The sequence below is a fragment of the Ursus arctos genome, unplaced genomic scaffold, assembly GCF_023065955.2.
Source record: "Ursus arctos isolate Adak ecotype North America unplaced genomic scaffold, UrsArc2.0 scaffold_4, whole genome shotgun sequence".
NCBI classification, from domain to species: domain Eukaryota; kingdom Metazoa; phylum Chordata; class Mammalia; order Carnivora; family Ursidae; genus Ursus; species Ursus arctos.
The window spans coordinates 29,829,016-29,854,635 of NW_026623056.1; the positions used below are offsets into that span (position 1 = coordinate 29,829,016).

General features: G+C 52.9%; 1 protein-coding gene across 7 annotated transcripts in view; it reads left to right on the forward strand.

The window, feature by feature from the left end:
- Window positions 1-25,620, forward strand: part of MYLK (myosin light chain kinase) — a 200,017-nt gene that overhangs the window by 162,727 nt on the left and 11,670 nt on the right. For 5 of the 7 annotated variants that reach the window (XM_026494976.4, XM_026494993.4, XM_044382615.3 and 2 more), the window contains 7 exons: window positions 4,883-4,915; window positions 5,013-5,106; window positions 6,387-6,590; window positions 12,191-12,408; window positions 14,417-14,540; window positions 22,617-22,769; window positions 25,281-25,404. In XM_026494976.4, the coding sequence (XP_026350761.2) occupies window positions 4,883-4,915; window positions 5,013-5,106; window positions 6,387-6,590; window positions 12,191-12,408; window positions 14,417-14,540; window positions 22,617-22,769; window positions 25,281-25,404 (950 nt within the window). Of the gene's footprint in view, window positions 1-4,882; window positions 4,916-5,012; window positions 5,107-6,386; window positions 6,591-12,190; window positions 12,409-14,416; window positions 14,541-22,616; window positions 22,770-22,798; window positions 23,551-25,280; window positions 25,405-25,620 lie in introns of those variants that run through there. The other 2 variants (XM_026495010.4, XM_048214737.2) reach the window with 2 other exon arrangements.

Consider the following 25,620-nt stretch of genomic DNA (forward strand, 5'->3'; position numbering starts at 1 on the left):
CTCTATGGAGGAAACTCGGAGAAACTGCAGAGTCCCTGATAAACCCCATGCTGAGGACCGGAGGCCACGGGAGCTGTAAGGGGTGGCTCCTAGGAGGCCAGGACAGCAGCTCCCGGGGCTGCAGGGGGAGTCTGTGGGGACCAGGGGCTAGGACCACTGGGCTTTGGGCAGGTGGCCTTTCCCTTCCTCCCTGAGGCCAAGCCAGAGCCCAGCTGCGGTCCTCAGACTCCCCTCCTAGGGCCGGGCCGCTCCTGGCTGGGAGCAAACGAAAGGAAATGCAAAAATAGCCTACAAGCCAAGGAGGGCTCCAAGCCACCCAGGGCTTCCAGACTGGATGCTGCTCCCACCTCCAGGCCCAGCTGGACTACCGGGGAGGAGGGAAGGGCAGAAGAGTTGTTGAGCATGGGGCCTGAGGGGCAGAGGTTGGAGAGGGTAGGAGGGTGGGTGGAGGGAGGTGGGGGTTCCAAGTGAAGCCCCCTGTGGACTGGTCAGATGCTTGTTAGTTATAACCTGAGGAGGTCATCTGTCTCTACTTTAAAAGGGAAATGGCTTGCTGAGAAGTGGGGCGTGTATGCACGCATGTGTGAACTGCACGTGTGCACGCATGCGTGTGCGTGTAGAGGAGGGATGAGAGGGGGCTTATGGTGGCCCCGCTCTGTGGAGCCAGTGGTCTGTGGTGGTCATCAACACGCCAGTGCCAAAGAACCCTCCCTCCCTCCCATTAGCCCAGCTGATGTCGGCTCCCACCTTCCCCACTGCCACCGGTACCCCTCCTGCCTGAGCCTTAGCAACCTGGGTTTTCCGCTTCATCCTGACCTCCCCATTCTGTCCCTGCTAAGCACCCTGACCCTCCCCCTACATTCATTCCCCCAGTGTATCCTGCGCCCCTCCTGTGTTCTGGCACTGTTCCGGGTGGTACGGGGCAAAGCACGGGTGTTCTCACCCTGCGTCTTTGGCCTCCTTATGCCAGAGCCACCCCTCACGCTAGAATCCCTAACCCAGCTAGCTCCCCTCCCGGTCTCCCCAAACCTGGGTAAACAGAGCCACTGCCCCAATACACCCATCTCTCCCTTCCCAGCCAGGCCAGCATCTCTGCCGCACCCTACCCCTGCTCAGACTCTGCAGTCCACTCCATCCTTGCTCCTAATCCTAACTTGTTCTAGAATACATAGTTGTGAGCAAAACAGCTGGGAGAAAGGCTTCTTGCAGAGTTAGGGCTTCCTCACAAGCCTGAGGGCAGTTAGAGATGTGGGGCCCCAGGGCTAGAGATCAGCCTCCCGGGGCTGCTCACCCTGGCCAGGGCTACAGCCTCTCTGGGGCTGGGGTGCCCTCTAGTGCCCACTGGGCATGCGACAGCCCTGCGCCGCGGAGAGCTCCGTCCGGGGGGCTGCCTAAGGCGTGCCGCGTGAGGGTCCCAAGGGCTCAGCTGGTCCTGTTTGCAGCACTACTTACCTGTTTGCAGAAATAGTTTAGAAGCACTGTCCGAGCAGTTCTTGTACTTAGCTCGTGGATGTCCTAGCTCTTTCTGAGTAGAAGGTTTTTGAAATGTCTTGTCGAAGTCCCTCCTGCTGTACTTCAGCTCCTTCTGTGGTGGAAAGATGGAAACCAAGTCGTCACCCCTCCCATTACTACTGCCCTTTATCCTTGAGGGCGTGGCTGACCCAACTGTGGCCTTTCCCCAACTCCTGCCCTGCCCCTCTCCTGGTGGCTACATCCCCTCCAAGCAGAACAGAGGCCACACGACAAGGAAAAGGAAGAAGGGAAACCTCTCAGCCTGGAGTCTTGGTCTGTTTCAAACAGAAGAAAAGTCATGGGGAACAGTGAGCCAGAAAGAGGGCCGTGACTTCCCTGAGAATGATCTCAGTCCCCACAACCGTAGCATCAGGAGAACCTTCTGCACCTTAATTGCCAAGGGAGATAGGCAGAGGTGAGGGCTGGATGCAGAGTGTGCAGTGAGAGCCGAGCAGGAGGCCAGCTCTGTAACTTCTAACTGGTGTGCAGTGAGTGGGAGAGACCAGTTCTAGAACTGCATGCCTCCTACAGGGCTGCCTGCAAGATGCCCCGGGTGCCAGGCCATTGGACGGCCCACGGCTGGTACCCCCTCACTAGGGAAATCCAGACAGTTCCTCCTAAAGATACCAGGCCTAGAGAGCCTGCCTTCTTTCTCTCTCGTCCCGCTGCTCATTGCACACCAAGATGAGTGGCATGGGAACAAAAAGAAAAGGGGACACCTCATCGGGTGAACCCTCTCTCAGATGGGGGCACCGTGGGCCAGGACGCTGGGCCTCCCCCACAGTAAAGGTTGCTATTGTTGCTAGTATTTTGTCTCCAGGGCCTAGCCAGTGACAGCATCCTTTGTGACGGACTTGAGCCCCTTGCTTCCCCTAAAGCCCCGTCTGAAGGGCCGTTGTCAAAACTGCCCTACACACCTGCTGACCCCATCTGTCGTTCTCATGGTGCGCCTTCAGACGCGAGTTCCGTACCCCTCCAGCCGTCCTCCTGCGTGAGGCATACACGAGATTGTTCTCTCACATTGCAGCATGGATTAGTTGATAAAGGTCTAACCTTCATCTCACCCTTAGCCGTTGCGATTGTTAGAAAGCCGTATCTGGGGTGCCTGGGTGTCTCATTCAGTTGGGCATCCGACTCTTGATTTCAGCTCAGGTCTTGATCTCAGGGTCCTGAGATCAAGCCCCACGTGGGGTTCTGTGCTGATCGTGGGGCCTGCTTGAGATTCTCTCTCTCCCTGTCCCCTGCCTCCCCTCTAAAACAACAAAATCTCTGCTTCAGGCTTTTCCCCCAGCCAGAGAGGCCCGACTGTCTGCTCACCCTCACACGCAGCTCTTCCTTTCGGTGGCTTTCCATGCCCCAGCAGCCCTGCTGCCACTCTCTAAGTGCCTGCGGCCCTCGTTCCAGCAGCGGACGACCCCGGGCTCTGCTGAGGGCAGAGAAATAATACTTGTTTGTGGCCAGGGCACATCCCTACCCCCACCATGGCAGCATTCTGTTGGCCTACTGGCTGGGAACTAGGTTTCCACGCTTGGGTTCTAACTAGATGTCCTAGAGCCTGTTACCCCAAAAGGTTGAATAATTAATGTCCCCCTGAAATGTGACTCCATTGCTGCCTTCCAGGTGTTGCTCCCAGTGGCATTCTCATGATCTGTGAATTGGCAAGGTCACTCTGCACTCTCAAGCATGTGATTTAGAAGAGTTGGTCGGTTAGGCTCATGTCCTGGCGCTCTCGGTGAAACCCTACCCCTAATCAGAGAATTCCCGTCTCTCTTACCCTTTTTATTGTTCCAGGGCCTTTGCCTTCCTGTGACAAAATATTCCGCCCCATCCCACTTATGTTTGTTTTTCGTTTCCTCAACAGCATTTTAAGGACTCTAAACGGGGCGCCTGGGTGGCTCAGTCCGTTAAGCTCAGGGTCCTGGGATCCCTGAGTCAGGCTCCCTGGGCAGCGGGGAGTCTGCTTCTCCCTCTCCCTCTGCCCTCCGCCCTGCTCGTGCTCTCTCTCAAATAAATAAAATCTTTAAAAAAAAAAAAAAAAAAAAAGGACTCTAAACAAATTGCAGCCTCTCTTGCTCCTTGGAGATTCATCCATGTGCTGTCCCTTGTTACACCCTTTCCCCCAAGTCTTATTCTCTCTCTCTCTCTCTCACACACACACACACACACACACACGCGCGCGCGCCCTTGTAAAATCTCTGTCCTCTCTCGCTGACTTCTCTCGTGTCTTTGTTCCGTCTCCTCAGAAGACCTGCCTGTCTCCATCTGTCAGGGGAACACAGCCCACGTCATGACTGAGGAGCACAAAGCACATCCCAAAGCATGGCATCTAGAGCTGGCCAAGGACACTAGAAATCACCTACAAATACAGCTCCCTCTTGTTACCGATGAGGAAACTGGGACCCAGAAAGGAAAGGCATTCAGCCAGGGTCCAGAAGCCATAGTGGCTCCATAGGGACAAAGCTATGTGCAGGCAAAGGAAAGCCTGGAGCTCTGACGTGGCTGCGTTCTGATGGACCCCTGCCTGTCCCCTCATGCCCCTCAGCCCCCCCGTTCACTTCTGACACATCCTTGTGAGCAGCCGGCGCGGGCGGCTAGGCCCCTCTCTTGCCATACCTCTTAAACACCTGCCACTTTCGCCGTGTAGCCTCACCCACCTCCCTGCTGTGTTCCAGCATTTCCCTTAAGACACCACTCAAGGACTACTTCTTCCCAGAATCACTGCTCTGACTTACAGTTGCCCTGTTTTGTATCAACATCCTGCTTTGTATATCCAGCTCGTACTGTGATGTCGCGAGCTTGACGACAGAGCACCTGCAGTGCAAGTATACGTAGTTCTGCCCCCCCCCCCCACCGCTAACTGTGAGCTCCGAGAAAGGAGAGATCATGCCTTCTGTGTGTTCTGTCTTATACCCACAATAACTGGTAAGATACCTGGTACGTGGCTGGAATTCCACGTACGGTAATCTAATCAAATGGATAAACAGATTTGATACTAGGAGCAAGGCAAGCTGCTGACTTTCACGCTGGAGCAGAAAGGGGCTGTCCCAGTTGTGGGTAGGTTCTGAAAGTCGGAGGGCCTGGAAGCGCTGTTAGGAAGGGTATGTCTAGGGGATTGTGAGGTTGCAGAGGAAAGGATGGAGGTGAGAGCTGGTGGAGAAGCTGCTGGTAGGGCAAGGAGGGCCTGCCGGTGTATCCAGGGCTCTGTTGCAGTGTAGACTGACCCACCCAGTGGCCATTCCCAGCGCTCTGGGCTTCGTGGTCTTGGACCTGGGAAAGCTGAGGTCTGATGAGGCCCCCAGCACGTTTTGTTCTCGATGGGCCTTCACTACTAATCGCTGTGTCCTCTGTGTCCCTCCTTGTCTCCCCCCAGAGCCAAAGGACGAAGTGGAAGTGTCAGATGATGGTGAGTGCTGGCCACCTGTCCTCAGGTACACTCGAGGGGCGGAGGGGGGCGAGAGAGGAATCTGATGGCTCACACTCACCCCACCCCCACCCTGCAGATGAGAAGGAACCTGAGATCGACTACCGGACGGTGACCGTCAACACTGAACAGAAAGTGTCTGACTTCTATGATATCGAAGAGAGACTAGGCTCGTAAGTGGAATGGGAAGCATCTTTCAGGCCCCAGGGTTGGGGTGGCACAGATCCCATCATTAAATTCCATGACTTGTCTTCCCATCTTTTCCTGGCCTTTGCCAACTTCCCACGCCGAGACCCCCTGCAGAAAGAGGAGGTGCGGACCCAGTCAGGACCCCACAAGGGCATCCCCACCCAGGGCCCTCTTAGTTGCTGCTGGCGCAGCTGGCTCCGCTCCGCGAGAGTCTCGAGCAAGCCCCTCTGTCCTGTGCCTTCCCCTGCACGGGCTCACAAGGCCCTGGGGCCTGGGGCGGACTGTCCGAGGCTGCCTTCTGTGTCACCAGCAGGAGGCAGTCAAGCCTGGTCCATCTCACTGTTGGGCGATTGTAGCTTTAGTGCATCCGTAAAGCCCACCGCCTTGAAAGGCACAGCTGCTCACCACTGCTCACTTTATGAACCTGGTCCACACCGTTTGCTCTATTTCTCCCCTGGAGTGCGGACACCCCAACCCTGAGCCCTCGTCGGCCACACCATCCCCTCCTGCGGCAGCCCCAGGGCTGTGTGTCTCCTACTAGCTATCCCTGGAGGAGCACAGTGGAGGCCAAGGGGATGGGGCTTGGGTTTGATTTCCACTGGGTTTCTGGGAAATAAAGGAGTGACACCAGCCTCATCAGAGTCACATACAAGGGGCCTCCACTGCCCCCTGGAGCTGGGTCAGGGGAACACCACACTCCCCTCTCCCTCCAGCGGGGGGACAGCGGGGGCCTTCCTGGGCTGTCTCTGGGGGACCCGTGCTGGACACTGAAGCAGAAGGAAGGCAGCCACTCAAAAATTCTCCGTAGTGGGGAGGACTTCCTCCACCCGACGTCATGGGTCTGTCTGCGGCGAAGGAGAGCGAAGTCCATCCGCCAAGACGGAGGCCTCAGCTCCAGGAAATGACAGCCTTGACCGAGTAGCGAGCCTGGGCGGTGACTGGGCAGGGCTGGGGGCCGGGCACGGGCCGAGGTGGCCAGGTGAGGGACCACAGGGTTGTCTGTGTTAGAAGTGCACCTCATGATCGAGAGCAGGGCTGGCAAAGTTGTCAGTAAAGGGCCGGATGATGGAGAGCTGAGGTTTCGGTGGAGCACAAAAGCGGCCATGGGCGATATGCACACACATGGGCGCGGCTGCGTTCCAGTAACATTGTATTTATAAAAAGAGGTGGGCTAGATTTCTCCGGTAGGCCATCACTGTCAGCCCCAATTTAGTGGAAAGCTTGGCTAAATTTGCCTTTTCTCTCCTCATCCTTTCATTCGCAGTGGGAAATTTGGACAGGTCTTTCGACTTGTAGAAAAGAAAACTGGAAAAATCTGGGCAGGGAAGTTCTTCAAGGCATATTCCGCCAAAGAGAAGGAGAATATCCGGCAGGAGATCAGCATAATGAACTGCCTCCACCACCCCAAGCTGGTCCAGTGTGTGGATGCCTTCGAAGAAAAGGCCAACATCGTCATGGTCCTGGAGATGTGAGTTTGCTGTGGGTCCGGGAGCCCCCCGCGCGTCTTCCCCACCGTCCACAGCCAAGCCCCTCTGCCCCAAGATGGGGAGCACTGCAGGTAGGGCTGCGGCAAGCAGGAGCCTCCCCAGCCCCGGTGGCCCGGCGGTGCTCTCTCAGAACGGCAGATCTGTACGCAGGAGTGGCCCTCACCCACTGACCCCCAGCCCACTGCAGCCCCTTGCTCGTTTCCATAACGGACTGGCAGATCTTTGAGGACCCCTGCCCCCCTTTCACCCCCACCTCCCTGTGAAAGTGCCAAGGTTAGCCCTAGGCTCCTGGGCTGCGTTAAGGGGCATCGACTTACAGGTGGCTTTGGAGGAGAAGGGGAGGGACAGAGCAACTTCCTGAATGGCCTTCCAAAGAAGAGGGGCCCAGGGCTAGGGGCTTGGGATGTGGGGGTGTAAGCCTTGCTGCTGTCTCGTGCTGTGCTCCACAGGCCCCCATCCCGTGCTTGTTTGTACTTTGACTTCCCACCAGAGGGTAGTACTCTCTGGGCTGGCTTGTCCGGGCGCAGGGGCATGGATCAGGTGACCTTCAGCCAAGGCTTTCCTCCACTTGCCTGGCCCCCAAGCCGCGGGCGTGCACGCATGCGCACACATACACCGGGGCACGCGTGCACACACACACACATGCACAGACTGCCCTCAGTAAGCCAGGCGTCCTCTGCAGAGGGCTCTGTGTCTTTCTGTTTTCTTTCCTGTTTCTCATCAGAACTTTTTTCAGTGGGGTACAGTCACACCAAAAAATGTAAGAACATACACAATAAACAGTTCCATTCCAACCCGTCCCTCGTCTACCCTGTTCTACCGCCACCACTGACACCAGTAACCGTTTTTATTGGTTTTGTTTGTATCCTTCCAAAGTTTCGTTATGAAAATACAAGCATATATGACTTTTTAAAAAAATACTTCCCACCTCTTAACACCAAGGTTCCTCATATCCACTCTTCTGTATTTTTGCTCCTCCGTCCAGCAGTTCATCGTGGTGTGAGGGGCTCTGAACGTTTCAGTGGCTGGTGCGCTCCCTCATTGGCCCTGCTCCGTGGGATTTGCTGGCATGCACAAACCAGTTTCCTGGAGCCGTCTTCCTTTGATAGGGGTTGCAGGGTTTCCAGGCCTTTGCTTTTCCAAACGAGCGGGGTTTGTAACCTTGTTCGTACATCTCCTCACTCACGCCTGTGCACATCTGTAGGACACGTTCCCGAAGTGTGGCTGTGCTGGGTCGAAGGGTGCGTGCATTTGAAATGTTCAGAAATCTTGTGAAACTGCCTTCGGCACCTTGCATGGCTCGTCCTGAGCTTCAGGGAGCTTAGTCCTTTGGAGAAGATTCTCTCAACACCTTCCTTCCTAGGAAAGGTGAGGCCAATGAGGCCTCCCCAGGCTTGAGGTGTGATTTTCTCCCCTCCCTCTGTGATCGCTTTGGTGTGTTTCTTTCCAGTTTACATACATCTGGAAAAGCTAGGATGGGTTAAAAGCACAGACTTAGAGTGCAAAGTGAGTCTGCTAAGTCCTCCGTCAGTCCCAGCTCTTCCTCTTACTTGTCGTGTGGCCTTGAACGAGCTACTCAGCTTTGCCAGTCCTTGGTGTTATTATCGGTAAAAGGAGGATATAAGCTGCCTCATGAATAATGTGGGGATTAAATGGAATCACGTATTCGGGCATAATGCTCTATAATTGGGACTTACGCTTAGTCGTATGATACATTGACTTTTTCTGTGTCGTGGTCTTGTTCCCACTGAAAATGATTCGGTGAGCATTTTAACACACAACTGGGTGTTGTGGAACAAAAATCCTCCTATTCAGGAAACCTGGAGTCAGGTCCTATTACTGCTGAGCTGTGATTCTGTAATTATTAAATCCTTCCAACGAAGAGACATACTTGGATTAGACTCCCTTTTTGGTTCTAAAATTCGACAATTCTGTGGTACTGTAAGCTATTCAAAGAAAATCTGCATTCATATCTTAGAATCTGTTTTCAGCCCCAATTTGAGCTTACCTCCCCACTTCCAGTAAAGAGCAGCCCGTGTCTATGGCCTTACTGATCACACCCTCACGATAGCCCTGTGGTCTCAGCGCTTCACATTTATTCTAGAACAGGTTGCTTGGTCCAGGCAGTGTGGGCGTGTGGGGACATGTGAAGAAATGTCTTATGTTTAGAAGTTAAGCCTTGGGCAAGTTTGGGAGAGGGTGCGGGGACGGGGGAGGAGGCAGCCAAGCCTGGGTAAGGCTGGGCAGTAGCACCAGTGGGCAGAACACCATACTTAGCGTGGAATTGGGAGTTGGCAAGCTGGATGGAAAATGTTGAGAGAACACGTAAGAAGGCTTCAGCTGGCCTGGCTTTCCTCCCTCCTCCCCACGCCTCCCCTGTGGGCAGGAGCGAGTCTGACAGGCATAGATGCCAGACGATTCTTCTGCACTTGGGGTAAGGAGCGTGCCCCGTGATAGAAGCTCAACCAAAGAAGTGGGAGCACATTCACTCTTCATCTGTACTTCCCTTCCAGCTTAAACAAACTTGGCCTCGACAGGGCAAAGGCTGGCATTTAGTGGTACAACTTGCCATTCCCCTTGTTTGATTGAGAGACTGAGATTAAGAGAAGGACAAGGTCTGGTGATGTAGAAAAATGAAAATGTCTTCCAGGTCCCCTCCTTCAGTTCAGTGAGACATCAGAAGCAATAGGTGTCTTCACCCTTTCTGACCTCTGATGATGGGACAAGCCATAAGCCCCATTTTATAGCAGTGTTGCCCAGACACAAAGGTTCCCTCGGGCTCCTGGCCTGAAATCTCGGCTTGTCCTTTGGGAGCGCTCAGGCCCTTCCAAGTGGTGGTGGGACCCTCAGCACTGAAGCAGTATGATTTAGACTGGGTCATCCACTGCCCATCTCACTTTCGTGCTGCCACTGGCAAAATTTATCAAAGAATATCCAGCTGGCTGCCAGGAGACAAGGAGTAGAGCATCTGGGTATGGAGTCCGCTGAAACACCGTATCTTCTGGCTGCCAGTGAGGGTTGGCCAAGGTCTACACTTGGGGGGAATGAATTTGATCCCTTGGGATTAGGTAGCCTTGCTAGTTGGTATTCACTCACTCACTCACTCACTTACTCACTGTTCATTTATTAAGTATACATTTCCTGTGGCCCAATCTTGGCCCTTGGCATGAGCCCATCTCTGTGGATGGCAGCTTCTTTCCACCCATAGTCTTGAGTATTTTGAAGAGAAACCTATATAGAACCATTAATCCTGTTTATGTAACCCTTTCCATCCTAGGAATGGACCACAGGAGCAGCTTTCAAAGTACATTAAATAGATTTGAATAGATTTGAACCTATTTAAACTTATAGTGAATGGGTTGCTTCTAGAAAGGGAGTAGTAATTACCTCCATGGCTCGGATTTCTGCAACTCGTTACCTCAGGCATTCCCAAGGGCACTGCAAATAATGGTTGCTTGCTTTTCCAGAATATTTTACATTTAAAAGCATACATTTTGGGGCACCTTGTCAGTTCCAGATATTGCCAGGTGTAAATAAATAAAAGTTTAGAGATGAGCCAGACCTTTTCCACACATGTTCATAAACAACTTTAAGCCAAGGCAGATCTGATACAAAAAGTACAGACAAAACTGTGGAAACCCAGAGATGGAAAGATCATTTCCTCTGGGGAATTCAGGAATAATTTCTCAGAGGAATTTCTCAGTGAATTTCAGCTGTCCTCCCAGGGATGGCCGCTGTGTAAACCAGTATTTCCCAAGCTTGCCCAATCCTAAGAATGACCTGGGGTGCTTATTTAATATATGGATTCTCAGAGACCTCCCAGGATTTTCTAAATCAGAATCTGCAGGGAGAGGAGATTGAGAGTCTGTATTTTCAACAAGAGCCCCAACTGGCTCTTAAAAAAAAAAAAAAGTAATAGTATTGAGCACTTACTATGTGTCAGGCACTCTTCTAAGCACTTTGCCTGTATTAATTAACTCAGTCTGCACAGCAACCCTGTGAGGTGGTGCTGTTTTTATCTGTACCTTCCAAATGAGGACATTGAGGCACAGAGATAGTTAAGGATCGAGGGAGAGATGAGAATGGAAATTCAAGTTTGACTTTGAGCAGAGCGATAGAAATGGAGGGTTTGAGGACGGAGGCGCCACCTGCTGGCCGCCCAGGGACCTCCTGCTCTGTTGGTGCTAGAGCGTCCGTTCTAGCGCCCCCAGCGGCCACTGGCACAGACTGACCTTTCCCAGCTCAGCCCTCCCAGAGAGTGTTGGTGATGGAGGCCCACATAGGCCGTGGTGTGCTACGCCTCATACTGCGCCCCTGTCACTGACAAGATCGACCTGACTCACCACAGGTTGTGCAACAGTAATTAATATGTGCTGAACACCTACTGCATGTCAGGCATGATGCTTTACAAAAGTTCTGTCACTCCTAACAACTCCAGGACGTAGGGACAGATAAGGAAAGTGGGCTCAGAGAGGTTAAGTAATTTGCCCAAGGTCACACAGCTTGTAAAAGGCAGGGGCAGGATCCACATTCAGCTCTTTCCCTTCTTCATGATGGCTCTCATTAGAAGAGAGAAGCCCCCCTCCCCCCCAAAAAAAAGAAGAAGAGGGAAGATCTTTGGAAGAGAACGGGCCCAGAACAAAGCCTGCCCAGCCTCATTCAGCTGGTGGACATATAGGCCATTGCAGAAAAGAGCTTACTGATGTCTGGATGCTATAAAAGTCACCAGGAAGATGCTTTAAACTTTCGGAGCAGGAAGGAAGGAAGGCGGGTCAGAAGGCTGGGACAGGGGAACAGAAAGGACTGTGTAACTCAGCTGGCAAGGCCACGTGTTTGCGCTGAAGGGCAATATGCCGTAGCCCCCAGGCCAGTCCTTAGTAGGAGATGCCCGCTGTGGGCCCCAGGGACGCCAGGGTCAGGATCCAAAGTCTGTCCAGGCGGGAGGATATACTACACTTCCAGCCTGGGCAAGGCAGCAGGCGAGACGAGCGAGTGCTGGCTGGCAGGAGGAACCGATCCTGTAGGCCTGGCCGGAGGAGCTAAGTGTCATGGGTTGTTACAGTTGATGAATTTTAGAAAATGTGCTGAGGCTCCTTATTATTGAAGATAGTTTTCTCTTTCTGGCTGTGTGAAACAAATGCTTATGGGTGCTGTGAGTATTTCAAACTCAGTTCTCTGTGCCTGAAAGCCGTAGCTGGGTTATAAGAACGAGCCCTTACACATCTGTAGTCGTCCGGGGAAGGAGGCTGCCTGGTGGTTACCCTTTTTGCAAAGAGATTATGTCTGAATCTCTCAGCTCATGATCACCCAGAGGCTTCCCTGAGTCACCCAACAGCTTCGTGGTCACAAGCAGGGTCCCCCCCAGCAGGAAACCAGAGGCCCTCTTCGCACAGTAGAACCTGGGACCGGCATAGCAGGGCAGCGGCCCGGAACTCAGGAAGCCACAGAAGTGTCCGGCCCCTCCGACCCCGGGCTTTCCTGCCCAGCCCCCCTGCCCCTTCCCCAGCCAGCCCCTGGCCGGCCCGCCTGCCAGCCTGGGCCCCGTGGTCCTGTGCTCTGAGTGTGCCTTGTGCCCTCGCAGCGTGTCGGGCGGCGAGCTGTTCGAGCGCATCATCGACGAGGACTTCGAGCTGACGGAGCGGGAGTGCATCCAGTACATGAGGCAGATATCGGAGGGGGTGCAGTTCATCCACAAGCAGGGCATCGTGCACCTGGACCTCAAGCCCGAGAACATCATGTGTGTCAACAAGACCGGCACCAGAATCAAGCTCATCGACTTCGGGCTGGCCAGAAAGCTGGGTAAGGCCTCCCACCCGTCCTGGACTCACCCACATACCGTGGCTGTTCGTGTTACACACCCTGGGCATTGGAGAGAACGCCCTGGATTGGAGTTAAAATCAGAGACCGTGGGGGCTGCTGAGGCTCACGTCCTGCCCCGGCCACCCACTAGACTTGACTTCGAGTCTCTATCCCTTATCTGTAAAATGGGATAATAGTAGCCTTCGAGCTGTTGTGGGGGGTGAGGTCAGGGGGTCCGGTGCGTTAAGGCAGGTTAGGTGGTGCGAGCAGAGGCTGGTGCGTGGTAAGCGCTCTGTAGGTGTTCGCTGTCCGTTATCGTTGTCAGTGTCCCCTCTTGTCGCTTCCACTCGGGGCCTGCGGCAGCAGCCCATTTTGGTGCTGGCGCTTGCTCCCAGTAGCATCCTACGCGGCAGTGTCCGGAGCCCTTTCACATACTTTCCTTGGGTTCTCACAGCAGCCCTGTGAGAGCGGCAGGGCAGATTTTCTGAGCCCTGGTTTATAGGCCAGGAAACGGTAGCTTTGCCCATTAGGTCCCACCACGAGCCAGGAGAGGGGCTGGGGCTGAACAAGGACCCCAGACCTAGTTAGGATTCCCTGAAGCCCCTCTGCTATTCCTACACCAGGTGGGGGGGAATGCGGGAGGGGGGAGGGGCCTTCGTACCCAGCCCTGAAGCCGTCTTGGTCTGTGACCATCTGCCTCACACCCTGCCCACGTGCCACCTGCCTGCGTCACCCTTTGATGTCTCAGTAACTGATGAGACAGCCTCACCCTCTACCCTCTGACCACTGCCCTGTCAACAAGGAGCTGAGGTCTGGCGCCAACTGGCCTCTCACCGCCCTGGGGACACTTAGTGCCAGGGAGCCCCATTGCAAAGAGGACACTGAGGGAGTGAGGTTCTGCCAGGCTCTGACTTGCCTGGGACTCGGCGCCCCGATGCCGGGCTCAGGAGCCTGCTCGGCCCCACCTGCTGAAGAGGTGGTGTGGGGGCAAGAACTGCTGTACGAGGCCTGCCTTCAGAACCACTCAGAGTTTGAACAAATAGGGCAGCACTGGCCTCAGGAGCTGGCAGCATCAGAGCCCCAGCGACACAACGTGCAGGTCCCGTGGTGAGAGAGATGCGGGCATAGTAGTGTCTCCTGCGGCCCTGAGAACTGGGAAGGGCTAACGTGTAAGCAGGGAGGGTTCAGGTTGGAGTGGAGCAGAGTTTTCACGCCTGAAGGCTGTTCGGTGGTCTGTCTTCGAACATTGGCTGTGGGCTCTGTAGTGACACAAGAGCAGGTGTGGCCCACAGGCCACACGTATGCCACCCCCCACCGTGGACGAGATCATCTAGGAGCTGGTACCTATGAACATCCTACTGGGCATCTCTGGTCCCTTAAGGCTCAGTGACAGCAGCCTGGGGTTAAGGTCTTTCCTGGCTATCCTCCCGGCAGCTCCTGGGAAGACAGACAAGTGGGGGCAAAGGGACATAGCTCAGGAATGGGACCACCTGGGCTTAGGGCCTGACACCCACTGATAAAAGTGGGTAAACCACGCGACTGCCCTGAGCCTCCCTTTCTTCCTCAGGAAGATGAGGGTCATACCTCCCTTAGGGTTGTTGAGAATATTACATAGAAAAGTCCTTATAAAACGGGTAGCAGGATACAGGGTACAGAGGACATAGTGAATATTAGAGATTATCGCCAAGCACAAGTCACAGTCCCTTCTTCCAGGAGCGCATGGGAAAGACAGACACATGAAAAACCGTTGGGGGCAGGGGCTTCAATGGCCTCGTCTCCCCAGCGCAGCCCAGCCCGGACACTGACTGTGCGCACCGTCTGTCAGTTTCACTGTGCGTTGACCCACCTGTTGACAAGGAGGCCGGCTGTGTCTGTGCCGTTCTCAAGGGGAGAGCAGCCAAGGGCCAGACCGCGTCTGTGTCCCTCCCCTGCACACAGATGGCATTCACTTACCGCGGGTTGGCTCCCGAACGTTCTGGTAATGGATCCCTCTCCATCCCGGTTACAGAGAATGCAGGCTCTCTGAAGGTCCTCTTTGGCACCCCGGAGTTCGTAGCGCCTGAAGTCATCAATTATGAGCCCATCGGCTATGCCACGGACATGTGGAGTATCGGAGTCATCTGCTACATCCTGTGAGTCTCGGGGCCCGTGAGGGAGGGGCACAGAGCGCCACAGGAGGGGCCCCAGGCTGCCCTGCCACTGAAGGAGCCAGTGTGGGCTGTGGTGGAGAGCCCACCCCAGAGTCAGGAGGGCGGCAGCTCCTATCCCCATCCCACCGGCCTGCCCCACTTCTGTTTTCCCAGTGAAGTCAGCAGCCCGTGTTGCACTCATAGGGTGGCTAGTGCTGACACTGACACCCCATTCCGGGCCCTTCATTGTCCCTCATGCTGACCAGGCTGGGGTCTGTGGTCAAGAGGGTGGAATGTGGCTGGGGTCATGTAATTTACCCTCACTTGTGTAGGTGGGTCCATGGAGAAGGAGGCAGGGAGCCCAGGTGCACATCTCCTGTGGGCGTCATCACTGTCTTCAGAAGACAGCACCCCATCCTCATGGCAGGGGGACCCCAGTTACCAGCCTCCTCCCTGAGCCCAGTATCTGGGCCAGTTATAAGCACTTCTGATGAGAGAGCCGTCAGCAGACAACAGAAAGCCACACAGGAATTGGAATTGGGAAATCAGGTGGACAATACGAAGCCATTTCAGTTAGTGATGCTGGAGAAGAGGGGGGTCCGGGAATGCAGAGCAGCGCTCTGCGAACAGTCATATGCACCAGTCACCTTGGCTTCTCCTTAGACTGCAGGTTCTGCTTCCTAAGAATCCACGTTTCTAGCAGATTCCAGGTTGCCAGTGGTGCTGATCCAGGGACCAGCACGCTTTGAGTAGCAGGCTCTAGAACACACACCGTGGTGGGGTCTCACCGAGTCAGTCTCTGAAACCCCAGGCTGCAGACGGTCCTTAGCCTCAGAGGCAGCCCCCGAGCTCCTGTGGCAACACGCAGTAACGGGGTGGCCTCCTCTGGAAGATGCAGATACGCACGCGTTCATTTTGCAGAAAATATATCTTTGTTGTTACAACGACAGGAAAACTTTAATGTTTTCATAGAAAACTTGAAGAGGACGTAAGAAGGGTTTCTTTGAGCCCTGGGGTCTTCAGACCCGAGTGAGAAGTGGCTCCAGGAGATCCTGCGGCACAGCCAGCTTCGGGTGCCACTGTTACAGAAGCTTGAGCAGAGATGAGTGATTTGGTGTGTGTGCGGGATGAACTGACCGAGACTGCTTCTCAAGTGCCGGGTGTCCCCCACCCCACCCGCTCCCTGGGGCCAGGAGGTTCCTTTCTTTTCCACCTGCTCAGGAGTTCAGTTCTCACTGTGGCCTATCAGGAGAGTCTCCCTCCATTACACCTGGGTAGTGGGCTCTGAACCCCAAAGAGTCCTCTTCTTCCCTGCCCGGGGTCACCCCCGCCCCTACCTCCCCAGAGCAGCAGACAAGAAGCCCCCTGGCCAGCAGCACATTTGCCTGTCTCTCCCTCCCCGAGCCCTCCCCAGGGAGAAAGGGAGCTGAGGGGTAGTGGAAGCTGCAGTGGACCTGCCTCCCTTGGTAAATAAGGAATTAGAGCAGGGTAGTGGGCCCAGCCACCCCTCCTGGGGCTGCCCCAGGCTGGGCAGTGCTCACATGGCAGCTCTGGCCCCGGGGGAGACACCAGGCACTTGAGAAACAGGCTTGCTCAGTGTGTTCTGTTCAGACCCAGCTGTCCTGTGGCCTCGCTCCATCCCTGGGTCCCTCACAGATTTTCACGTGGGCCCCCGTTTGATCCTCACCACACACTTACGAGTGAGTCGTGGCAGGGATCTGATCTTCCTTTGGCTTGGAGGTGACAGGGGCCAAGGAAGTGCACATGGCTGCCCACTTCCCACAGTCCTAGAGGGTGACCAGCCTTCCCGGTTCACCCAGGCCTGACAGGCTGCCCAGGATACAGGGCTTTCAGTACTAAAGCAGGGATAGTCTAGGGGCACCTGGGTGGCTCAGTCAGTTAAGTGTCTGCCTTCAGTTCAGGTCATGATCCCAGGGTCCTGGGATTGAGTCCCACATCGGGCTCCTTGCTCAGCGGGGAGCCTGCTTCTCCCTCTGCCTGCTGCTCCCCCTGCTTGTGCTTGCTCTCTCTCTCTCTCTCTGACACATAAATAAGTAAAAATCTTTAAAAAAATAAAATAAAATAAAGCAGGGATAGTCTGGGAAACTAGGACAGCTGATCTCCCTACCGGTCAGGGACTGCCCTTAAATTTTCACAGTGAACACGCCTGTGTAACCCGTACCCAGACGAAGAATCCCCGCACGGCTAGGGCCCCTGCAGCCCTCCCGAGTCCCCTCCCATTCACTGTTCCTCAGAGGTAACCATTGTCCTCATGTCTAACGTCATGCACCAGTTTTGCCTGTCCCTGAACTTTACATAAACAAAATCATACAGGAAGATGTGTCTGGCTTCCTTTGCTCAGCATTGTTCATGAGACCCATTCATGTTATTGTGTGTAGTGGTAGAGTGTTCATTCTCGGTGCTGCGTCGTATTCCACCGTGTGACCATCGTCCAGTTTACCCAGTCTACATGGATGGGTTTTTAATAGATGCCAGTTTGGGGTATTGCAAGTATTCTGTTCCATGTTGGATATATGATCTAGAACTAGAATTATTGAGCCATAAGAGCACTCTATTTTAAAATGCAAATTCTTTTAGGTGGAGGACCATAATAATTTGGATAATATGTTATATTGCTTTATTACATTACTTTTAAAGCTAAGACCAAGAAATAGGAAAGAGCTTTTTGAAATGGGGAGGAAATAATTTTGTTGAATGGGGCACCATCCTGAACGTGTTTGCCCAGCAGGGTGCAAGGAGAGGGGAGAGGTGCTTGTGACAGGGAGGCAGGTGAGGGCCAGGCATGATGGACACAGGTCAGCTCTGCGGGGCCTCCTACAGCCCTCCAGCGTCCAGGCTCCTGCACACACCACCGCGGGCTGCTCTGCCCCCTGGGACTTTTCCTGTTGGCTCTCACAATGGGGAGAGGACTGGGAGCTCCCCTCCTGAGTGAGGGCTCCCAGCAGAGCACGTGGTACCCAAAACAAAAGTCGGAGATAGCCAGATTGCTTCCTTTCAGACCCTGCTATGCAAAATTCTAGAGCTGCTACTGGAAGTCTCCAGAAGAGGCTCTGTGGCAGTCTTCATGTACCCTCTGTGCCTCTCTTCAGAGTGAGGTTGTCTGTTTGACAGTCTTTATCAAGGCCACCTTCCACATTTGTACAAAGGAACCCCCCATCTCCTTTCTGGGGCCAGTGAGAGATGGGGAAGCCAGGGAAATAGGTAATAGCTCATTTACTGTTTAACACATAATTTGGTGAGCACCTCCTAAGCGACCAGCTCTGTCCCCATAGGTTGTTATGACTTTGTTGGAGGAACTCCTCAAACCCCTCAGGGAGATCAGGGCTGATCTTGTCCCAGCACTGGAGACCTGGCCTCGCTGCCTACCCTGGGTTTTCCAGGCAGAGTAGAGATGCAGTGGGTGGGATTATGCCCCCCCCCACCTTCTCATCCCTGATTCTGGAGGGAGACTGTAGATTTCATGAATTTCCTAGAGATCCTTCTGGTGTTAGCAGTGTCTGGTTTTAGGAGGAGAGAGGACGGAAGTGCTCTAGGCCACACTTCAGTGATGTCCTAAGCCTTACTCCCTTTTCTGAGATCGCCTTTCCTCTCCTGCTTTCCTCTCACCTATTTTCTGAGGACTCAGTGTTCCCTTACTGCCTATGGGGACACCGGAACCCTTCTCTGTGCCTTCTCTCACCCCTACTCCAAAAGTCCTTCTCTCCCTCCTCTGCTCCAAGGCAAGGTAAAGGGCAATTACTGCTCTGCCTTCTCCCTACCATCTTGGGGTCAGCGACAACTCCTATTTCAGCTCATTTGTCTTTTTTTTTTTTTTTAAAGATTTCATTTATTTCTTTGAGAGAGAGAAAGAGAGCATGAGTGGGGGGAGGGGCAAAGGGAGAGGGAGAAGCAGACTTCCCACAAAGTGGGGAGCCCGACATGGGGCTCCATACCAGGACCTGGAGATCATGACCCAAGCTGAAGTCAGATGCTTAAATGACTGGGCCACCCAGGCCCCCTCAGCTCATTTCTTGAGCATCTAGTGTGGTCTGAAACACTGCAGCCATCCCCATCCAGGGTCTAACTTCTAGGGACATCAGCTCAGTGGGCTAGGGAGAATGCCCAGTGCCCAAACATCAGGTGCCTACTCAGACTTGGGTTTTGGTACAGGGTTCTTCAGAGGGATCCAGCAGCCCCACTAAGGGCTGCCCTTGCCCTCCCCACTGCTGAGCCCGGACTTGCTCTCTGATTCCAGCTCCTGCAATCTCCAGGAGCCCTGAGCCCATACCAGTCCCAGCCACCACCTAACAGGTTTTGCTCTTCAGAGACTTGGGCTACAGTTAGTGTGACTAACCCAGGGGGTGTACTTTCTCACCACGGCATAAAATGATACTGAGTTCTTCCTCTGGGACCTAACCAGCCCCCTCAAATCTTTCCCCCACCCCAAGGAATGAGTATCTGAAGGCTAAAATGGGATAAAAGACTAGCCGCTTCCTAAGCATTCAGGAGCTCTGCTGGCAGATGTGGCCATTTCACTGGCCGTTCCTGCAGGAGGGTCATCTGCTTGAAAAACACCTTCCTGGTATAGTGCAAGAGGCATTTCTGTACCTTTCTTTGTTCTGACATTCTGCCCTGCAAGCAGAACAGTCTTCTGCATCAGATTCCCTGGGTGAAGTTTTGCTTCAGTGAGAGATTAAGAATTAAGAAATTAGAACAGCCTGCCGTCATGACCTCTGTGACTCATCAGCGACCATTAAAAATGAATGTGAAGACTCTGCACACACTTGTGAATGACAGTGTCTTGTGAGAAAAAGTGGAGCCCCCAAGAATTTTCCCATGCTGATTGCAGTTTTGTAAAAAACAGATAAATCTGTTGGCTTTGTTGGGGAGGAAGAAAAAACTTTCCTCCACCCTCTTAGGTTCTTTTCTTGGAGGCCTACAAATCAAACTGACAAGAGGCAGATTAGCAGGAGAAAAAAAAACAGATTTAATTATTACATGTGCATAGTAGTTCACAAAGAAACGTGATTCAAGAAGGTGTTCAGAATTGGGGGCTTACATACTATTTAACAGAGGCAAGCAAGCAACTGTAGAGAAATAACTAGACAAAAAGAGGTTAGGGGCTTCTGGAGGGGAAGTTGTGAGAAGGTTTGTTTAGCAAGGTCTGTTATGAAGAAGAGTCTCCTCTTTCTGGGAATGGAGGGAACATATTTACAAATGGAAATTTATGTCACCTTAATAAAGAGAACTGTATGTCCTGCTTTTAGACAAAAAGGGAGGGCAAAGAGCTAATTGCCTTCAGGTCAAAACATTCTTGATACCAAAGTGGCGTATTTTGGGGTGGCATACTGTGATCCCCTTCAGTTAAAAAATGAGATAAAACTAGGAAGAGGGGTGGGTAGTTGTGTTTCAATGTTAATGTTATTGTGTTTGTTGATTGGGTTGATCAACCATACGCGATCTTATGCAAATTCTAGCAATAAAAAGCCGAAAAAACATTTTAAAAAAAATCCTGACAAATCCCACCACCAACATTACTGAAATCCCGACACTCTGTCATCGTGCTCTGCATGTATTGCAAGTTTTATTTTAGAGACATACTCTTTAACAGGAATTCTGTGGGAGCTCGGCAGGCAAGGAGCCAGCCAGGGCTGGGCGTATTTCAGATGGATGGGCTGCCAGAAAGGAGGAGCGCCGGAGATGAGGCGGCTCTCCCCAGCTGTGAACTTTACAGAGATTAAGGCCTATCTTTGTAGGATTACAGTCCCTAATTAGGAAAGGAGGTTTACAGAAGGGGACGGTGCAGCATTCCACAGCAGGGTTGTCTGCTCTTCTTGTGGTCTTTGGAATGCGGCAGGACTTTCCCCCCCTTTCTTTCAAATGGAAAAATGTAAAGACAGAAGGAGGCATGTAGCTGACAAGAGTCAGGCTGCTTCTAGATGGGGCTAGCTGGGGTCACACCAGATGGCAGAGATGGGGAGAGCAGGAAGCCCCTAGGAATTCTAGCCCAGTGCCCTTGGTGAAAAAAGGGGAAACTGAGGCCCAGAGAGTTGGGGGAGGGGATAGCCTATAACTGTGCAGACTCGGGAGTGGTTCGCTCCCACCCTTCCTTCGTTGTCATGTAACCGAGAATAATTAGCCCCGTGCCTTCTTCAAACAGAACAGAAATCAGTGTTTTGCTTTAAGATATTTTAATGCCATCTGCAAAACTCTGTTATTCTAAAACATGAATATATTGACTAGGGCGAGCTAACTCACATTGCAAAAGCTTTCTTCTTTTTACAAAAGGTTTCGCCGGAGGGTTCCTCCCATGGCAAGCTTGCCTCACAATATTTCAGTGGGTTTTGTTTTACAAAACTAAGTTTGCAGGTGCTGTTGTATTTCCTAAGCTGAGGCCTTTTGAACTTAGAGACGCCTCCAGAAGGGTTGCATTACTGTTTATGATGGGTTCTTATGGATTTGGGGGAAAGGGACATTAGTGAAGGCTTAATCTGGAAGGCTGATGGCATGAAGTCCCTGGATCCACCTCATGGGACTCAAGTGAGGTCAGGGCAGGACCAGCTACATAATTTGTGGGGCCCAGTGCAAAATAAAAAGGTGGAGTGACTTGTTCAAACATTACTATGACTTTCAGTATGACAGCAGCAGATCATTAAACCAAGAGTGGGAACTTCTGAGGGTGGGGCCCTGCACGCTTGCATAGGCCTGACACCCGTGAGGTCGCCCTAGGTCAGGGTGAATGGTAGGGGATGGTGGGTATGAAGATGAGGTACACGGAAGTGAGGGATCAGGCCGGTAAGCTGTAAAGCTGTGCTCCTTGGCTTTGAGATACTTAGCCTTACAAATTTCACTTGGCTTAAGTTATTGGTAAGTGTGTTATTCCTGAGGTCAGACTGGTGAGGCACGACGAGTGCGGACGAGCTGCACGTGGAAGAACCGTACAACATCTACAGAGCTATGGACAGAGCTCCTTACTAGGGACCAGGCCTCGTGCCAGAGCTGTACACCATGATTGCTTCATCTGCATGGAAATACTTGTCTAAAGGAGCAGTTAAGATCTAGACTCTAGAGACAGGTTCGTGGGTTCAGATCTCACTGATTGAATCCTTGCACAAGTTACTTAACCCCACTCTGTGCCTATTTCCTCATCTGTTAAAGTAATGAGTTACCTGGGCTGTAGGGTGATATTAAGCTTGAATGAGTTCATCTATTTTAAGCTGTTTGTCCAGTGCCTGGCACCGAGTAAATGTTTGCTGCCATGATGCTGTTGATGGAGGAGGAGAAGGAGGAAGAGGAGATGTAGAATAAGTAAAAGTGGTGAAGTGGTAGGTTCTCCATCATATAGAGAAGAAGAGCATGGCGCAGAGCGATTAGGAAAATGTCCCAGATTACCGGAAAATGAAGAGACTGTGCTATTTCCTCCGCCTTTGTGTCTCTTCGGGAAGCTTTCTGGTTTGGCCTAAGTGCCTCAGGCTCACTGGTATAGACGGATCACCACACCCATATGGCTGATTTGAAGTCTGCTGTTGGTCCACGCTTGCTAAGCATCTCGGGTGTGCCGGGCCCTGTCATTGGTGCTGGCAGGTGTGAAGATGAGAAGTAGAAGGGAGCAGAGATAGCCCAGTGTGTAATGAGTGCTGTACCATGGGACTCGTCCCTGGTGAGGGTGGCAACAGGCCAGACAGGAAGGGAGTCTTCTACCCAGGAGCCTTGGAGAAGGTTCTGGGCTTTCGGCAAGAATAGAGGACAGGGATGAGGGGCCCTGCTGTGTCCTGCCGAAGCTGTAAACTAAGTAAATTCCTTCCCCTCAGCCTCACAGGCAGGTGGTGACAAGAGGAAGTAACACCCCAAAAGTACAGTGAGCACTGAGAAGAGTCGGGGCCATAAAGGCCCGGGAAGCCACACCCTCTCTTCTTTCCTCTGGTGGGAGGAGAGGGAGGCACAAGGGTATTATGGGCACAGGGCTTTGCGGGCCCTCACCTTTGACCTCGGTGACATTCACTTGGGGGGATCATCCCACACTGCCCTCCCTGCCAACACCCACCCCCATTCACCTGCTATCCTGCTCTTATCTTCCAGCGTTAGTGGACTTTCCCCCTTCATGGGTGACAACGATAATGAAACCCTAGCCAACGTTACCTCAGCCACCTGGGACTTCGATGATGAAGCGTTCGATGAGATCTCTGATGACGCCAAGGATTTTATCAGCAATTTGCTGAAGAAAGATATGAAGTAATGAGTTGACATTTCCATCTTTTCAGCTTCCCCACTCCCTGGACTGGGGTCCGGAAGCAGGGACTTCCTTTGCCCGTTCTAGGTCCCCTCTTCCCTGAGGAGAGAGGAGCAGGCACTGCGAGTAGTGGGGAGGGGAGGGGTCTTCCTAGGCCCCCCGCTTCCTGGTTCCAGACACCCCACTGGTCTTTAGAAGCACAGAAACCTCACTCAAAAAGCAACCCTTGACCGATGTTGCAGGGAGAGGAGCAGCTTGTCGTGTGTGAATAATGACAGCCCCTTGTGTTTTCTGTGTGCATGTGTGGCCATGGAAGCCATGCTGAAACCTCAGCCCCTCTTCGGGGGGGTTACTCAGGAAGTATCCTATTTGTGGCCCCTGATCGTACCCCCAGGGCTAATCCGGCTTGGTGTTTTTTCGTATCTCCATGACTTAAGAACTGCTGGCCTGAACAGGGTACCTACTCCCACTGGCCCCAGTGAGGCTGGGATTTCAGACCGCTGGCTCAGCCCTGTCCCTGAGTGGTCTCTGGCCCCCGCACCGTGCAGACTGTGTGGTTCCCCACCTCCTCCTCCGCCTGCCGGGAGCTGCCCCTGAGGTCGGTGGAGGGACACGTAAAACAGTAGCGACCAGTGGGAGGCCGGGGTGTTGGGTCACGTGGGCAGCCTGAGGCCGTGAGAGCAGGTCAGACACACAAGGCGCTCTGTCAGCGTTCCCACGAGAGAAGAGTGGAGCTGCGGAGGCCAGGGCAGGGGCCTCGGGTGTGGCTAGCAGCATTCGTGGGTGAGGACTCTCCGGGTGAGGGAACTGGCGAGAGGACAGCAGGGAGGCGGGCAGGCTGTGCGTGTGTAGGGAAAGCTGGCCTGCCCAGGGGAAGGGAGCAGCGGCTGTCTGATGAGAGCAACTGGCCCGTTGGGTGCCTTGCCCGCTCTGTAAACAGGTGGCCAGACGAGGCAGGGCCTGGCTCCAGGAGCCCCCCGGGAGCATTTGGCAACAGGGAACAGTTCCAAGCTTTGCCCTAGAAGGGTGGTGGTGAAGAGGTGGGGCACCAGAGTGTGAGAAGGGGAAGGGTGGCCCGACTCCACAGGCAGATGACTGCGTTAGCCAGGTGACTTTGGGGTGCAGGCTCCACCTGGCTGCCTGGCCCACAGAGCCCCTGAGGCTACCAGTTAACTTGTTCCCCTCTGGGAGAAATCCTGTTTGGGAGCAGGAGCACAGTTGCTAAAAGAGCAGAGTTCGAGGGTCCGTCAGATGGCTCTAATTGTCTGGCTGCGTCCTCCTCTCAGTCCTTTAGAGATACCTCAGGCCAAACTCCTCCAGTTCGGTGAGGCCTTTTTAGCATTTTGCTCTTGCAACCTTTGTAGCAAAAGTAGGCATGACCCAGGTGGACTCTGGATGTCGTGCGGGCCAAATGCCCTTCCAGTGGGAGCGATCCTCACTCCCAGCGTGCTTCGTGGAAATGCAGGCCTCCTTCCTCGTAACACTGGCCCAGGATGGCTTTTGTCCATCGAGCTTCATTCACTGAGGATTTGGCCAATGAGGTATTATGTATATACCCGTTTTCTCATCTGACCCTGAATTATCTCAGTACTGAGCTGTGTGGCCCCTCTGTGCTCGTAAAATGGATTCACAAAAGATCTGATTTCCAATATCAAGGCAGTTGAGTCCCATAAACTCTTAAACTTAGCGTCTCTTTAACCAGAAATCTCCATCTATCCATCCTGTAAAAAATATTTTTCTATTATAAAATACATGTTAATTGTAGAAAATTTGAATATAGGAACATTAAAATAATCCATAATCCCTTTATCCAAAGATCACTACATTTTGCTATACTTAGCAAATTTATTTATACTCATTTTTCTATGTATGTTAATATTTGGTTCTTTGGGCTTTATTAGTCCTTTTACAATTAAGGCAATGGCCCTGAATTATTTCTAGAGTCCCAAAGCTTTCAGAAAGATTAAATGACTTTGAGTGCAGTTTCTAAGGTTGTCATAATTCATAGGTTGTATGTAGGACATACTTCTGAGTTTTAACAAGAAAAACCTGACACTCAGCCAGACCATAAGACATGTGAGCTCAGTGATTCTCAGAGATTTTGGCCTAATGTTTTACTCTCCCCTCCACTAGACGGAGACAGAAAGATTAGGCCTCCACAGCTCCCTGCCCCCGTGTGACCAGTAGAATGACCCTGCCTTAGAGTAGCATTCCCAGATATGTCTGCCCTTACCCTTCCTAGACTCCAAGGGCAGGTCATGAGACTCCAGTTGCTTACTTGGTGGTTAGGCCTTAACACTTCCTGTTCTGGGTCTAGTCAGTGTAACCCAGACCAAGAGAGGAAAAAGGCCAGGAGCACAGTGACCCTGATCACGGTGGATGGACTGGGAACAGAGAGAGCCCTGGGCTCTGCCCCGTGTGACCAGGGACAGGTGACCTCCCATTTCTGATCTGACCAGCAGTCTCTGAGGTCCCCTCCTGCTCAGAAATCCTCTGATCTCTGCCTCCATCAGAAACCGCCTGGACTGCACCCAGTGCCTTCAGCATCCATGGCTAATGAAAGACACGAAGAACATGGAGGCCAAGAAACTCTCCAAGGACCGGATGAAGAAGTACATGGCAAGAAGGAAATGGCAGGTAATGAGGGTGTCACTTTGGACTCAGATGTTGCCCCTCACATTTGCTTCATCGGAGCTATCCTCAATCCAAAAATATTTGCATCTGTTTCTGAAATAATCTGGGACCAAGACTGACATTTCATGCCTTTGTGGCTAGGGTTGAGCCTTGAAGACTATTTGGCAACCCTGGAGAATGCGATCTTTCTAAAGGCACTGTGATGGCCTTTAATTTCTT